The 17112-nt window shown below is 32.0% G+C and overlaps 1 protein-coding gene across 5 annotated transcripts in view; it reads right to left on the reverse strand.

The window, feature by feature from the left end:
• The window catches only part of EPHA5 (EPH receptor A5), a 373740-nt gene that overhangs the window by 99090 nt on the left and 257538 nt on the right, over positions 1-17112 (reverse strand). For 3 of the 5 annotated variants that reach the window (XM_066384548.1, XM_066384546.1, XM_066384550.1), the window contains 2 exons: positions 13693-13852; positions 10377-10482 (listed from right to left, as the gene is read on the reverse strand). In XM_066384548.1, coding sequence (XP_066240645.1) covers positions 10377-10482; positions 13693-13852 — 266 coding nt within the window. The remainder of the gene's footprint in view (positions 1-10376; positions 10483-13692; positions 13853-17112) is intronic. The other 2 variants (XM_066384549.1, XM_066384547.1) reach the window with 1 other exon arrangement.

Here is a 17112-nt window from a genome sequence, read left to right on the forward strand (position 1 = left end):
GTTGAAACTGAGTTGCTGATCCATTAGAAACATTTATTTATTTTCAGATACATACAAATTTTAAAACATCATAGATCTTGTACAGATGTGGTTTTTATCTGGTGTTTAAAATCATTTGGATCATTTTATTGTTCATTTGCTTCATTTCTCAGCAATGAGTGTACTCCTTGACATGACTTAGGAAACTAACTGATTTTTTTGTTGACGAGAGTTGTACCTTCTGGCGTAGGACAGTGCTATTTATTTTTTCTGTAGAACTGGGTATCAAGTTCCTGTGAGATCCTGTGCTATTGTGGTGTCTGAAAGACATGGTAAGATTCCCAGAAACCTAGCATAGTCTTCTGTCAGAGCCCTGCACCTCCTGACATGTCAGCCTGCTACCATGCCTTTCACATGGGGATCACATCCTTAAAGAAAAGGGGCTTCACATAAAAAGTGTATTTTGCTTTGTGGCTAGTCTTTTTGACATGCCCTGTGATTAAGACTTGAAATCTGAATCTTTGCTCAAATAATTTTCAGCTTTGCAATTTAATTATAATAACTTGTCTCCAGTACTGTGGAGTTTTTTGTTTAAATAATTGCCTCAGCATAACTTTCTGAATGTTGCAGTGGTGTTTACATGTTGGATCTGTGAGAAGTCACAGGTGGGATATTCAATAATGTTGAGGAATTGAGCCAGTAACCCTCTTGGGTTCAGTTTCCTAAGATGATTTACTTCCCACAGTGGGCAATTAGTTGTTGTGATGCTCCCACTCTTTCTGGCACTACTCTGCTCTGATCCCCATTTGTCAGTTATTAACAAATTATGAACTGCTCACTAATTATCTTTGATTCAGAGCCTTTGAAGAAAAAGCATGCAATCATGAGAAAATAGAAGGAATAATAACCCTTAGATAGTAAATCAATACACATGTCTGGATGTATTACATTTTTATATAATCACATTATTGCTAATTCATAAACTGCTGAGATTTGCTTTTGATGAGCTTTTCTAAAATCAGTGATTGTATGTGTGATTACAAATATTTATTTATAATTATTTTAAAATAAAATGGTATTAGATTAAAATATGTTCATGTAGTACTTTTTCTTATCAAAACTTATCAAGTTCTGAAACCAAATACTCCTAGTTATGTTAAAGATACCAAATATATCAACATATCCATGATGTCTCTACTTTGAAAAGAATCAGAAGAGAAATACATATATATTGACATTCATTATTATTTATAAAAGCTAACACTGTTTGAAATCACCAAGTACACCATCACACTGGCATTAGCATGTCCAGATGTCAAATAAATAACATGAGCTAGTAAAGATTTCTTAACTCCTATGCAATATGTCTTTAAAATCATTGCATTTATTTTGCACTGGCACTAAAATTTTATTTTTCAAGAAGAAGGCACATTTACAGTTTAGGTATTCTCTTAAGCTCATGTCAGATTTACTAACTTTTTCTCTTTCCCCGAACTATCAACATTAATAGGAAAAAAAAACCCATGAATCAAAGCTTGTGAAATAAAGATCAATGCATAGTTTATCTATAATTTAATAACATAAAATATTAATCCAATTAGGTGATTTGGGAGAGTAACAGAAGTCTTTGCCTTCTAAATATTTCCTGGTGGCAGAAAAGAGAAGATAGTCACCAAAGTACTATTTAACTTGTGGTTGAAAGTGTTAAATTACATGAGAAATACCGATATATTTTTCTGAGAATTCACATGCAGGAGAAATTGCTTTGGCTAAGAGAAATGAAGAATGTTTTTAATAGAAAGAATGGCTGGTGTGGGTGTTGGACATGTGTGTAAGGTTTAATGTTGAAAGTTGAAAGAAAAGAACGGAGTGAGGCCCTCTTTCCTCGTTCTCATATGGCCCTCGTGCATCATATGAGACTGACCCTATCTTAAAGGTCAAGCATGAGCTTCTTTTGCTCTGAGCCATGGAGTGTAATTTCTCCATCCTCTGCTTAGTTAAGGTCCCAGCGTTGTTGATTGATTGATTCTGTAGAGCTGCATATAGGCTTCTGTCACAGCTTGTGCCATGTAAGCTCTGAGAGGGAAGGGTAAGAACTCTACTGTAGGAGCTGGACTCAAAAGTGTGACTATTACCCCTTCGGTGATCCATCAAATGTCTGTTCTTCTGCTATATCATGGACCCTTCTCTCAGTCTCTTTTTGATGGAACTTTCATCCTCACTTTACCTCTCAATATTCGAGTGCCCCAGGTTCTACCCAGAGAACCTCATTTTGATTAGTGGCTTTAAATACCATATTTATACCATTCTAGAATCATGTCCTTCAATTGCATAGTGGATATTATTTCACCAGTTGTATCTATAAAGTGCTTGTCCTTTGAGTATTTTTTAAATCACTGGAGCTTTTCATCTATCTGGATCTATAATTCTCTTTTAGATTAAGCCACTTTAAAATTGGCATCTGTTGTACGCATTTAAATGAGTCCATGTCAAAAACATATATTGATAAAGCTAGAATAGTAGTTTGAAGTATATTTTCAAGAGCCTTGAACTATAGCTTTATTATTCCATTCTTATGGTCAATGGACAATAATTGAGAATTTATCTTATAATTGGTGTTCAAGATGATCACATATCTATCAAGGGAAACAAATATAAAATATGACCTAAAACTACATCAATTGGGAAAAAAAAGTTTTGAGGGAAAATAAAAGTAAAATTAACTAGCTTTTATATAAATGTAATCGTTAATGGTCATGGAATTGGTGATATTTGATATGTGTGATTCTAAAATTTATTAGGTACAATTTTTATGTGAAGGACAGAGGGAGAATGCACTAAAATTCAATGTATTTCATACCTAGTGTCAAAATATCATCAATATTAATTTCTAAGAGGCATTTTATTCATAAAACTGATTTGTTTGAAAGGTTTTAAAAATATTAAAATCATTATTATTATCGCAAGGAATCAGCGACTTTGTACACAAGAATTCAGTTTCACCAAAATCATGTAGCTGAATAATTATAAGCCGTTAATTGGGAAGTTTCTGATAAAGAGAAGGGCCTTAAAGTCAGAGCTGGTTTCAATCTCCAGGCCTGCATTAACAAACTGTATATGATAATTTCATAGTCTAGACATTTTCCCAGAAGAGAATAAAATCCCACAAATAAAAATACCTGCCATCCCAGGTCTTATATTCTAATAGAGTCAACAGAAAAAAAAATCAACAGAATAAAAAAAAATATAGTATATAATAGCAGTTAGTGTTATGGTATATAATGGTAACCAGTGTTATGAAGAGATAAATATGGGTGAGACATGTCTGGTGTGCAGCAGAAGGAGTCATGGGTCATCCTTTTAGTAAGTTCAGTTGAAAGGCTGAGATTCAGCAAGGCTTGAAAGAAAGAGGAAGCCACGTGGTTTTCTAAGGCAAAGGAGTTTTAGGCAGCAAGGAGAGCTAGTGCAAGAGCCTTAAGATTGGACTATTTTTATAGCATTCAAGAAAAAGCAAGATCATTTTACCCAGCATAAGACGGAGACAGAACTTAGATATATAATATTGTGAGCTATTACATACAAAGCCAGTGTCTCGTAGTAAGTAGTATGTAATTCATGCTAGAGAATATTATTATTATCAATACTATTACTGTGTTATTTCCATTAGGTAAAGAGGCTTCTCTAAAGTTTTAGAATATTTCACATTCTTTATAAAGTTTTCCCTTAAGAAGTTATTATATTTTGATATCAAATATAAGCAGAACTTGTGCACTTGTGTGAACTAAATAATTGCATTAAAAAAGCCTGTATAATTATTTTAGTTTGCTCCAAATGAGCCTAAACAAAAATTTTTAAGTCCAGTGAATTTTCCCATCAAGCCATTGTTTTCCCTAACACAAGAATAATGACAGGCACATAATAAATACTCACATATTTTTTGAATTAGCAAATTGGATTGTCATTCTTGTTCAAGGTAAACAGCTACAACAAAGGGAGTGATTTTCGTTTAAACTCTTATTAATATTCATAGCTGTTATAATTCTGCTTATAAAATTATGTCCATTTGTCAGACTACTAAATTAAAGTGGAAACAGTTTGAGAAAAAGGCATTGTCTTCTTATATCACATGACTGGAACCCACCTTGGTGATTGATATCTGTAATAGATGATTGTAAAGATTTTATAATTTATAACCTGTTCTACTATAAGAGTCTTTTAAAAAATTACAAAAGGCTAAATTTAAATATTATTCTTAGGTAATAAAAGATCTAAAGCAGCATTTTTTTAAAAGCAGCATTTTATATAAATAGATTTTTTTTCTCTAAACTTCTAATATGGCCTACATACCTTAAGTTTGATAGGTTAAATTGCAAGTACAACATCCATTGATCTGTAAACAATTTTTTGCCTCAAAAACTATGAGACTTTTTAATGGACTGATTTCAAATGTTTAATGTAAGACAAAGAAAAATAGAATTTAGCATTTAGTAATTTTATGTTGAATCACAGCATTTTAACATGACCAGAAAAAACAAGGGAAGATCTTTTGCCAGAAAATAGTTAATCTGTTTTTATAGTCATTGAACCACCTCTACAATCAAATTTATCATCTCAGGAACATCGTAGTATTAAAGTCACATATGAATAGCCTTAAAAACACATCAAAGGCCAAACAGCTTTAGAGAAACCTTCTACCTCTTCAGGAACTACATACAAGTTTTTTGTTTTCTAATTTTAAAATTGGCAAACAGGTTAACCTTTCTTGTGTTGATATTCACAAACGTGTAAATATTTGTGCCATGCATGTATGCAAAGTGTGTACGTTTAATCATTGAGTGTACATATAGAATTAATTGAAATAGAAAAACAAAGCTTTGATATATTCTTAACATTTCATTAAATTCGTGAACATGTAATAAATGAGGGATCAGAAACAAGCTATTAAAAATATATTCTTTAATCTCAGGATGTCTATGATGAGCCAAGTTCAAAGAATAAATTTTCTGTTGGCTGAAAGATTTTTCCTTTGTATTTTCTATACCTCTATATTCTGTAAATTAAAGCAAAGTATTCAGTTTTCAGAATAAAGACCTATGTCTGAAATGGGGACACAGAGAGAAAATGTCAACTAATATCAATGATTATCTTCAAGGGAAAGAAAAAAGAGGGGAAGGACACAGTAATACACTTTTTTAAAAATAAACTGGAAGACTGTGAAAATGTCAATCTCAGCTAAAAGATAGATTGATTAAACAATTTGTATGTATAAAATTGTATATAAAAGAGGAGAAAGGTCACAAAATTAGGATATAATAAGAAAGTTATTAATGTGCAATGTCATTAGCAATAAAAGAGGAAGATTAAAAAACAATTACAACATGTTGTGCTATCAGGAAGTTTCATTTATATCTACCCCAGAGTAATTAGCTTTTAGCTTGCTGAGGACATGTCAATTGTTCTGTTGTTCCATGAAAACGCAATTTAAAATTAATAAGAAAGTAAATGAGAGAGTCTGAACCCTGCTGAAAATGCTCTCAGGCAGTGATTTTCAACCTTTTTTTTTTCTCATGGCACACATAAATTAATTACTAAAGTTCTGTGGCACACCCATATAGATATTTTGGGGAGGCCAATATGTCAAAACAAGATATAATTTATAATTTTAATTCATTTACATCAGATGGCTATTGCTATGTGGGCTGTTGTCATTTTTTTATTTGACAGTCCATGAAAAAAGAGGCCAGTGCCCCTGACTCAATACTCAGGAATTGCATGATTTAAAAATTCTTGTGGCACACTGGTTGAAAATGCCTACTCTATAGAATATTTAGTATCTTTCAACAGGACGATCACACAAATTCTAAAACTGATAGACTCTTAAGATGTTACAGGCCCGGGCCGGTTGCCTCAGTGGTACAGCGTCAGTGCCCCATGTGGAAGCTCCAGGTTCAATTCTTGGCCAGGGCACACAGGAGAAGCACCCATCTGCTTCTCCACCCTTCCCCTTCCCCTTCTCCTCTCTCTCTCTCTCTCTTCCCCTCCCACAGCCAAGGCTCCATTGAAGCAAAGTTGGCCCGGGTGCTGAGGATGGCTCCATGGCCTCTTCCACAGGTGCTATAATGGCTCCTTTTGCAATGGAGCAACACCCCATATGGGCAGAGCATTGCCCCTTAACGGTCATGCTGGCTGAATCTTGGTTGGTCAGGCACATGTGGGAGTATATCTCTATGCCTCCCCACTTCTCGCTTCAGAAAAATTCAAAAGAAATTTTTAAAAAAGATGTTATAAAACTTAGCCATTTTTTAAATAAGAGCTTTTCCTATCCAGGAATGACACTTGCATATGTTATTTAAAACTATATCTAGATAGAAAGACTCCAAAGTTTCTGCTGCATAATCAATTTTATCCTAAAATGATTAGAAAGTCTCTGTATTTGACTGATTTTTCTTCTTTCATTGTATTCTAGAATAAAAGACTTTATTTTTTTCTTTGAAATAGATTAGTGTCATAGTATTTGTGTGTGATAATCCTCAGTTTTTCCTTTGGTCTAAATAAAAATTCAAATTGTCAGTGAAATGGATCTTCAAGACATATTTTTCTTGAACCCAAATGATGATATAAATTGTCAACAGATATTATATACAAGTGAAATTTGATATATTACAATATCAATTGTAATATATCAAAATTGATTTATCTGTATCACCATTAAATAGTCAAATTACTTATAATTAAGAGACGTTTTAATGAGATAATATCTGATTTATAAAATATTCAAGAGATTAAAAGTGATAAAAGAGAAAATTCTAAGTGAGAGGAATGTTCAAATATTTTTATATTTTTGTGTGTGTTTATCAATAACATTTTGGCACAGAGAGGAGGCAGAAGCATAAATTCAATCTCCTTAAACCATTTCTAGAACAGATTTTTCTCCAATAATTCACTAGTACTCAAAGAGAATTTCCAAAGTTTATGTTAAATTTTGGAAATGTTTCATTACTTAGCTCTTTTTTTTTTTATTATTTGACAAATTTTTACTGAGTTAATTCAGGATACTACATGATAGGTAAGGTTTTCTTAGTTTAGGCAAAAATTACCAAGTTCATTGCCTTGAATGAAAAAGTTTTTCAAGAATCATATTATTTAGCTTTTGAATAAGTATACTGACATAATACAAAAATAATAACTTATCTATAAAAAGTAAAATATATGGCCCTGGCCGGTTGGCTCAGCGGTAGAGCGTCAGCCTGGTGTGCGGGGGACCCGGGTTCGATTCCCAGCCAGGGCACATAGGAGAAGCGCCCATTTTCTTCTCCACCCCCCCCTCCTTCCTCTCTGTCTCTCTCTTCCCCGCCCGCAGCCAAGGCTCCATTGGAGCAAAGATGGCCCGGGCACTGGGGATGGCTCCTTGGCCTCTGCCCCAGGCGCTAGAGTGGCTCTGGTCGCAGCAGAGCGACGCCCCGGATGGGCAGAGCATCGCCCCCTGGTGGGCAGAGCATATCCCCTGGGGGGCAGAGCATATCCCCTGGTGGGCGTGCCAGGTGGATCCCGGTCGGGCGCATGCGGGAGTCTGTCTGACTGTCTCTCCCCGTTTCCAGCTTCAGAAAAATACAAAAATAAATAAATAAATAAATAAATAAATAAATAAATAAATAGTAAAATATAATGGCCAAAAATGTTTCTATCATATAACAAATGGTCCCTGAAATTCAAGAATGTATATTCAACAAAATGTATTAAATTTTTATTCAAAAAAAATTCTGGTAAAAATAGAAATCTCAAATTGATTTCTGGTAAATTGTTTTCCTTTAAACAGCAAATTCCAAGTATTAGAACCATAGGCTGAAATTTAAAAATCAACAATGTACAAATTCATAAAGTGTTGTAATTAAAAAAATGTAACATACTTCTATAAGACAATGTATCTAAAATTTACTTTACCACATATTAAATTTAGTTATCCTAAAAATTTAGATTTGTGTTTTGGGTGTGGATATGATTCTAGTATAATGAACAATTATACTAAAATTTAATTTCTTGTTCAGGAAATTCAGGAATATATGAAACGTGTGTATGTGTGCATGCTAAGCTATAATATCCTTTAGAAAGTTAAGTAGATCTAAATTTCTCTCAAAAACATTGACTAATGTTACAGATGTAACAAAAATATTTTAAAGTGAATTTTATGTATATATTGGGGAGAAAATTTTTTGAGAATGGGGGCTTACTCACATACTGATAAAAATTTATAGCTGCATGTCATCAATACATTCACATTAACAACGCTTAGATTAAATAAATATAGTGATCTAACTTTACAATAAAATATAGTACTTCTAATATTTGATTTATCTTTTATTAAACCCACAAATACACAAATTTATTGAACTTTAGATCTTGTTCATTTTTCCATTTTTATTCATTTTTCCTAAGTATGAACCCAACAAATAAAATACCTTATGATCTCAGTTATCTAAGTATAAGTAAAATAATGCTTCTGGATTTATTGAAAAAGGAAGAAACAATTTATATCTCAGAAGTAAAGAGATTATAATACAAATCAGCTCTGCAAATGTATAGTCTATCCCTCTTGGGGTAGAAAAGATCTCACATCATAGTTTCCTTAGTAGTTGCCATTCACTCAACTTATTAATCTTATTTGATTAAAATCTGAACAAAGTTTATGATAAGACTGAGGGAATTAGCTTGTTCTCCAGAAAGTTGAGACACGGGTAGAAAATTCTCACCCACTGACTTTAGAGAGAACAGGTCTGTGGGGCACTAGATACCCAGTTTTCTTTTTTTTTTTTTCACATTTTTATTTATTCATTTTTTTTTTTTTTTTAGAGAGAGAGAGAGGAGACACAGAGAGAGAAAGAGACAGAGAGAGGAAAGAGATAGAAAGAACAAAGGGAGGAGCAGGAAGCATCAACTCCCATATGTGCCTTGACCAGGCAAGCCTGGGGTTTCGAACCGGCGACCTCAGCATTCCAGGTCGACGCTTTTACCCACTGCGCCACCACAGGTCAGGCTGATACCCAGTTTTCCAGCTGCAAAAGGCTGGTTGTCCTTAGCAAAAGCACAAACAGCTTCCCAGAGAATTTCTAAAAATATATTGCTGCTATTTAAATATTAAAAGTAAGCAACACATTTCTACATATATTCTTAAGAAAACCCTACCCTGAACACTCTTAAATGAAAATAACTGGAAGAAATGGGATTTTCAGATACAAAGAGAAAGGATGTTTAAAGGAAGTTACAATGTTTTATGAAAGTAAATTGTTGCTATTATAATTTATGAATATAGTCATAAATCTTTTCAGAATACAATATGCAGTGTATTGAAAAGTGCCTAATTCTGTATATTTATGAGTTGGATAGGTACTCAGAGTCAAAATTAAATGAATATAACAGTAACAAGATCAATATGACTATTGATTTCCTGAATTTTTTTTTATCTTATAGTAAATTTCACATATTTGTGCAGGTTTAAGTACTTCCATGAAAACTTTCATTAAGTTTTCTATAAAAGCCTAACACCAGAACGTTTTTAAACTGACAGCTGTCGTTACTGAGTATCCCTTCTAACTATGGCCTAGATTAAAAATGGAAATATGTTTGTTGTAGAAATAGAATACAATCATGTTTCTATATGTATGTATTTATTTATTTTTAGGAAATTTGATTATACTCAGGTCAGCCTCAAAAAATACCTCTACAAAAGTTCTTACTGGGACTCAACCTATTTTTTTTTCAAAATGAAAAAAATATAGCTATATAATCAATATTAATATATCTATTGATAAAACAGTCAATAAAATTCATTTTAAATCCGTATGTACTATGATTGATGTAGTCATGTTAAAATCATTCAGATTCTGAAAATAAAAGCAGTCATTAATAAAGGGCTGATTATTTCTCAAATCGCTTGTTTACCAAAGTGTCTGCTTTTGTCCATTAGCCTGTTAGGACAGAATGCTGACTAATTAGAATTATTAGTCCCATTCTTCTAAATCTACCATGGCACAGACATAGTCTTTCTTAAATGCTAAAACTAAAGCAGGCAACAATAAGTACTTTTGAGAAGAAACAAATGTCAGGTAAAAAGAAAGATTGTATCAAACAAAGGCTGGTAATTTTAATGACGGTAAATAATAACAAGTTAATACTATCCTAATGAAGAAAATATGTTTGATGAAGAAGTATTGTATGCTTAAAAGTTAGTACTTAACAGGGACAAGGTAAAGCTCAAGAAATACATCATATATTGAGGTAATCTACTGATATGTGTATTGCTTGCTTGATTTGTTTTAGGATGTGCTTAACAGGCAAATGGTCAGGTCAAGGTAGGGAAGGAATCAGCCGCACAAGTTGAAAATCACAGCTTCTTATCTTACCTTCCACTGAGGAGGAAACCGATAACCACTGCTAACAAAATGACTCCCACCGTCACAGACACAGCAATTATAGGAATCTGGCTTTGATCGCTGGATGCTGCAACTGCTGATAGAAGACACAGAAAATGGAGCCGGAGGTTAATGTAATCATATGTATTCAAATAACGGCTGCTTAATAGTTGGTAATCACTGCATGGTTTAAGCAATTCACCCACACTTTGCTAAGATTTCCCTCTAATATCTCTTCTCAAAAGTGTGTAATTAAAAAGACATCTCTAAGAGAAAATATTTATTCTCAAAAAAAGATTTGAAAGAATCACTTAATCACTGATTATTTCCTTGTCATCATAAAAAAAAAAATGAGTGTTAATTGTTTACACAGCAGTCATCTAAAGATCTTAGGTTTGCATAATAAAATGAATTTAGCCCTTGATGTCAAACACCTTAATCTAAAGAGGAGTTGCTCAATCTATGACATGTTTACAGTTTGCATGTGCTGTTTTCCAGAAAAATAAAAAATTTCATTACCTCAAGTAAGACATTTTTGCATAGATATAGGTTGAAGTCAAAATGTTGTGACTGTAACTTCAGTAAAGGTAAATATAATGTAACTACTCTGAATATAATTTTAGACACAATAATTTGAAGCAGAATATGATCAAAAAGTATTTTTTTAAGGAGAACCACTTTTTGAAAAATATCAAGGTGTATATTTAGAATTTTAAGTTTGCAGTGAGATTACATTTATTTACATTATTTTTTCTTTAAAATACATGAATTAAATGAAATAATTTATATTTGAAAAATACAATTACAATAATAAAAGGAATATGGGCGGGATTAGATAGTTATACCTAAATAATTAAGAAAATGTTTCTTTCTGCAGATAACTCATTCAATTAAAATAAGAAACTTATAGAGTAATTCAAGAAATCCTCAATAGAATACCTAGCTTGATCATAGTTTAATGACAACCATTTTGCTAAATTTAGAGTGGCTAAATTTAGTTCACCTACAAGACAACAAATTTTAAGTCATCAAAACTAATACTAACCCTGCTTTCTATGTTTTGTTCTTTACAAACCCTTCTTAGCTCTTGACACAAATTCCAACCCCAGATAAATGCTGGACATCCAAACACTTCCCTTTCTATTCTTGTCATCTATCCCTAGATTCTTTCTAACTCAAACTGACTCTGACCATCTTGCAGTGATCTATACTTTCAATCCTTTTGAAAGAAGGGGGCATGATTAATCAGATGTAAGGATAAAAACAACAAAATAATACTTTTGCAGGCTAACAAAAGTATTATTTTTAGAAAATATTATAAGGGCTGAGTAGTGTCAAATGTTATATTTTTAATAATTGGCAAGATCAAATTTAACAATGTACTAAAGTATGAGATTTTAGCATCTAAGTATAGAATAATATATTGTACCAAAATAATTGTTAGTGGCATACCCAAATTTTTTACATGTTTAAATAAATATATTTTAAGTAATTCAAATCACAAATACATTTTAATCAACATGTAACTTTTTAAAGTCTCTAATTGACTACAAGCCTTAAGAAAAAAGTGATTGGTCCTTTAATTTGAATCACTCGCAGTACTTACAGTGAAAATCTTTTGATATGTATGGAGTAAATAAAATAAAATTTTAAATAAAATTATTATTCTAAAATAATTTTATAAGAAGTATTTGATCCTTCAGAATTAAATAGACTGACTTTTTCTCTGGAGAGCAGTTTCAATGTATTACAGTGATTTTCCCAGAGCTTAAGAAAGACTAATAGATAGGCCTAGCCAGAGAGCTAGGTCATTAGACCATCGTCCTGATGCAAAGGTTGTCAGTTTGATCCCCAGTCACGGCACATACAGAAACAAATCAATGTTTTTGTCTGTCTCTCTCTCTCTCCCTTCTAAGCTCTATAAAATCCATAAATAAATTTAAAATATTAAAGACTAATATGTAATAGATGTTCAACATATCCTTGTTGAACTATATCAAGAAAAGAGTCTACATAAAGGTCAAAGGGAGTTGGTATATAATAGACGTTTTGTTCAAAGAAAATTTCATTCTTAAAATGCTTGCAAATATATGTACACATACTCAAGTAAAAATAAAATTCCACACTAATACCTAAGAGGCAGAATAACCTGCAATACTTTTAGTATATATTAATTACACTAAAGTGAACTTTTATGGTAATAAATATTTGGGTAATATTTCTTTTCCTTTAGAAATTATGTAGAAAATTATAAAAAGTATACAGCCTCATGTGAGCCTTTGTAAAAGTATATGAAAAATAATCTCATATTAGTTCTCTCAATTATCACATTGATGAATTTCTGGCATACCTAGAATTTACTACTTAATTTTTTAAATAGTAAGAGGTATATTGAAAAATCTGGAAAAAAAATAGTGCTGTATATGCCAACATCCTAAAACTAATTAGAACTTTGTAATCTTTAAAATGATATTTTTTGTAATGTATTTCATAAATCATTGAAAATTTAACTTAATGATTTTTCTAATCAATAAAAAATAAATATGATAAGAAGCTCTCATTTTGTAGGTTTTTCTAAGGAGAAAATATGTATTTTATTTTCTTTATTTTAAAAAACACTAAATCTTACATAACTAGCTTTTTAAAATGTGCATAATTATATATACATATATGTAAACAAGGAAGTTATAGTCTTTATATCCTACTTTTAATGTGTGCTGTAAGATGAATAAATAGTCTAAATATTTTGTTCATCATTAGAGAAGAAAAAGTTTTGTGCTAAACAAACAAAAAAATAATAGTACAGGAAATATTTTTGATTTTTCAGAAATATTTTTATACCCTCCATTCAGAGATACTTTGCTAGGGATTTTGATTTTAAAACAATCAGAGAGAATCATTTTCTTGCCAAACTCAATACTAATGAAAGCTCCCTGTGGAGTTTTCATAGAAAGACTAAACCTGGTAACATTGTTCAATAAACCAAGTAAAAAGTAAATGGCAATAATTCAATAAAGTACGGAAGCAGTGGAAAAGAAGTCTTTAAAAGCAAGGTTTAAGCATTTCTTGAGGATCTTCTGGTGTTTTGTCTACCAGTAGAATCAATCCAATGAGGATCAGGGACCAATGTGTTAACCTGCACACTTACCATAATAGCATGACAGAGGCTTCCTACCTGGCAGGTCAGCCCTGGGGGAGAGAGGAGGAGCAGGAGACTGACAGAATGCCCAGGGAGAGTATTGATCCACTGACTCTTTTCTGGTAACCATTACAGAGACATGAGTTGACAGTAATTAAAATGACTTACACACTGGAATGGTTTCAAACTCAAATCTTCGACTGAAGACACCATAGCCTGCTGCTGTGCGCGCTCGAATTTGGAAGACATACACTGAAGCTGGTTTCAAGCCCTCTGCAGTTATAGTCGTCTCTTTCGATTTGATAATTGTATAGCTGGTCTCTTGGTCCTTGGATTATACATGAACATACAATAAAACAAAGTCAACATATGAATCACTAATAACAGCAAAACAGAATCATAGATTTGGAAAGAAATCAGAAACTAAGAAAATTTGCTCTTAGTACAACTATGCTTTAGGAAAGAAAACACCTACACAGTCTAGGTGTGCTATTTATAGTGTAGTCTAGAACTCAAAAGTGGTGGGTGACACATTCTTCATCCACCCACCCTCCTTGCCTTTGGTAAAAATATATTTACCAACTTTTAAAATAAAATTGGTAAGAGATAAATTACTTTGCAGACTCTATTTTAACATTGCTATTTGTGTGCTTTTTTTTCCCTCATAAATGTTTTATAGGAGCATATCTAACATGCTACCTGTTCATAGAAAAAGGTGACAGTGTGTTATATGTACTACCAGTTAAGACTTACGCTTTATATCTTTAGCATATCTGATTTCTAATCATATTTAGAGCTTGGGAGAAGGAATGAATACTTCATGAGAGAACTTTGATTTCAATTCACTAAGTCTAAATAAGCAGTATTTTTAAAAATGCATATATGCAAAAAATTATTTTCATTTTTAAAAATTTCCTTTAAACCTTTTTTAAAACTTTTATTATTTGTGTTAAGGCTGAGTGAATAGTGAATGAAGACAGTATGAAAACAAATCACTGGAAAGGTAGTCTGGCAACTAAAACAAAGAGCTGTTCGTATTCTGATTGCTAACAAAAGTCTGACATCTATAACTCCTCACATCTCTGAAGTTACTATGCTGAATATAAAATTATAGACCTATGAAGATTTTAAACACAAAGTCTCTGTTTTGAACTTTATTCTCTCATATATTTTTTGTGTGTGAATTCTTGGTTAAACTTGTTCTTTTTGTAGGGTCTTTCTACATATATTTAATAGACAAATTAAAGATAAGTAATAGAGAATATTTTTCCCTTTTTAAGAATTTGTCCTTAACTACAATAACTTGACTGATGACTGAAAACCATCATTGTCAAAAATTTCCTGAAATTTTGTCTTTATAAATAGGACCTGCACTGATTTTTTTAAAAGAGTTAATGAAAATAATATGTAAAAGATTTTTCTCCTAAGAGAAAAATATTTAAAAGAAATATAACATTGGTATCTCAAACAAGAAATAGGAAATATGGTGACTATTTAATTGTCATAGTGCTATTAAAATGCAAAGCATGTTTCTTCTCCCTTGAAGTTTACAATCAATAGCAGCATGCCATTCACGTTACTTTAGCAAGAACACTGAAATCACCTGCTAAAATACAGCAAGTTTATTCTTACTTTTACCTTCAGTGTTCTTCTCTATAAAACTGAGCTTGAGAATTGGTGCCAGGATATCCTCACAAAGAACGTTGTAGGAATGAAATAGGTAATACATGTAATACATGTGAAAGCACTTACTAAACTTGTAAAATACATGTTTTAATTGCCATAATTATTATTCTAATTTTAAAAATAATTTGACACATCAAAGTTCACTTGTATCCATGTTCGATACTACCACCAATAAAATCTAAAGTAACCTTATAAACACACTTCTTTTATAACAGTTTTATCATTTCTCATGTAACATGATCAATCATGTAAGATTACCTTAGGGTTAAGTATATCTAAACTTCTCTCCAAATAGATACAGTCTAATTTCTAATTCAAGTAGGTTTTCTGATTCATTCTATATAAACAACTGATCTTCATTTTTTAAAATGTATAGGATAATTGAAAAGTTTAATATTTAAAGTATTTACGAAATTTTATTTGAGTTTTGGAAAGGATTTAAAGTAGAGATTTAAATCTTATAAAAATTTACATAATAATGTCAGTAACATTTTTCATTCACAAACATTTATTGATCTTCTCTCACCTACTCTAATGTGCCTTCTATATGCTAAGGATACTGCACTATAAAAGCAGACAATGTCTTTTTTTGTGACAGAGACAAAAAGAAAAAGAGAGAGAGACAGATAGGGGCAGACAGACAGGAAGGGAGAAAGATGAGAAGCATTAATTCTTGGTTGGGGCACCTTTGTTGTTCATTGATTACTTTCTCATATGTGCCTTGAGGTGGGGGGGGGGGCTACAGCAGATCGAGTGACCCCTTGCTCATGCCAGTGACCTTGGGCTCAAGCTGGTGAGTGTTGCTCAAACCAGATGAGCCTGTGCTCAAGCTGGCAACTTCAGGTTTTCAAACCTGAGTCCTTCAAGTCCCAGTCCGACGCTCTATCCACTGCACCACTGCCTTATTGGACCAGACAATGTATTAAAAGAGGTAAATATCTTCTATAAACTATTGCAGTCACTGATGTTATGACTGTGATTGAGTATACAAAGCTTTCTTCATAGTTTTGTACTTCCCATTTTGTCAGTGACTGAAGCAGTAATTTTCAGTAAGATATGATAAAATATCTGTTTGCTATTATTTATAATTTGTTTAAAAGGAATTTAAGTTGGTGAAAAAAATCTAGGCAAAACTAAAGTTAATAGTCTGATATATTTAACATAGTTATAATTTTTTCAAAAACATTAACATTTATAATGTAAATTAAAATAATTTTTACTTATTTATATTTATAAAAGAGCACAGGGTTATCAGTGATATAATTTCAGCCATGTAATTAAAATATGTGCATAAATATGAGTATGCAACTCAACCTCAGTTTTTTCTTTGATATGTCAACACCTTTCAAAATGAAAAACAACAAGCATTTATCAGGAGTCAAGGAATAGATAGTTAGTAAAGCACTGATTGAGGCAGGAGCCCAAATTGAGTTCTGTTTAGGAGACAAGGGCAGGTGATACTTATGAGAAAGGAAGGATAACAACTACATCAATAGAAGGAAGGAATTTCTGTTGATGCAGATAAGCTAAAATAGTGCTGTCAATTCTAATATATATATATTTTAAATATATATATATTTAAAATTTTTAGTTCATTAGTCAATAGACTAGTAGTCATACTATCTGCTTTCTTGTTATTTTTACAAATAGTTATTTGGGACAAGTATTGTCTAAGGTTCAGCCCAAAGTTTATTTTGCACTGTTTTAACATTTCAAAGGTTAGAGACATAAGATATATAAGGCAGTTCCTTTGGGATAGCAGCTCAGGCTCCATTTTAAAGTGACTCCATATATTACTTTTTTGACATTTTGAGTTGGATGAAATTATTTATCAAGAGCATATGAGCACACAGAGAGCAGTTGAGATAATATACCCAGCACAAGCTCTACAACATCATAAAT

The sequence above is a fragment of the Saccopteryx leptura genome, chromosome 5, assembly GCF_036850995.1.
Source record: "Saccopteryx leptura isolate mSacLep1 chromosome 5, mSacLep1_pri_phased_curated, whole genome shotgun sequence".
Taxonomy (NCBI): Eukaryota; Metazoa; Chordata; class Mammalia; order Chiroptera; family Emballonuridae; genus Saccopteryx; species Saccopteryx leptura.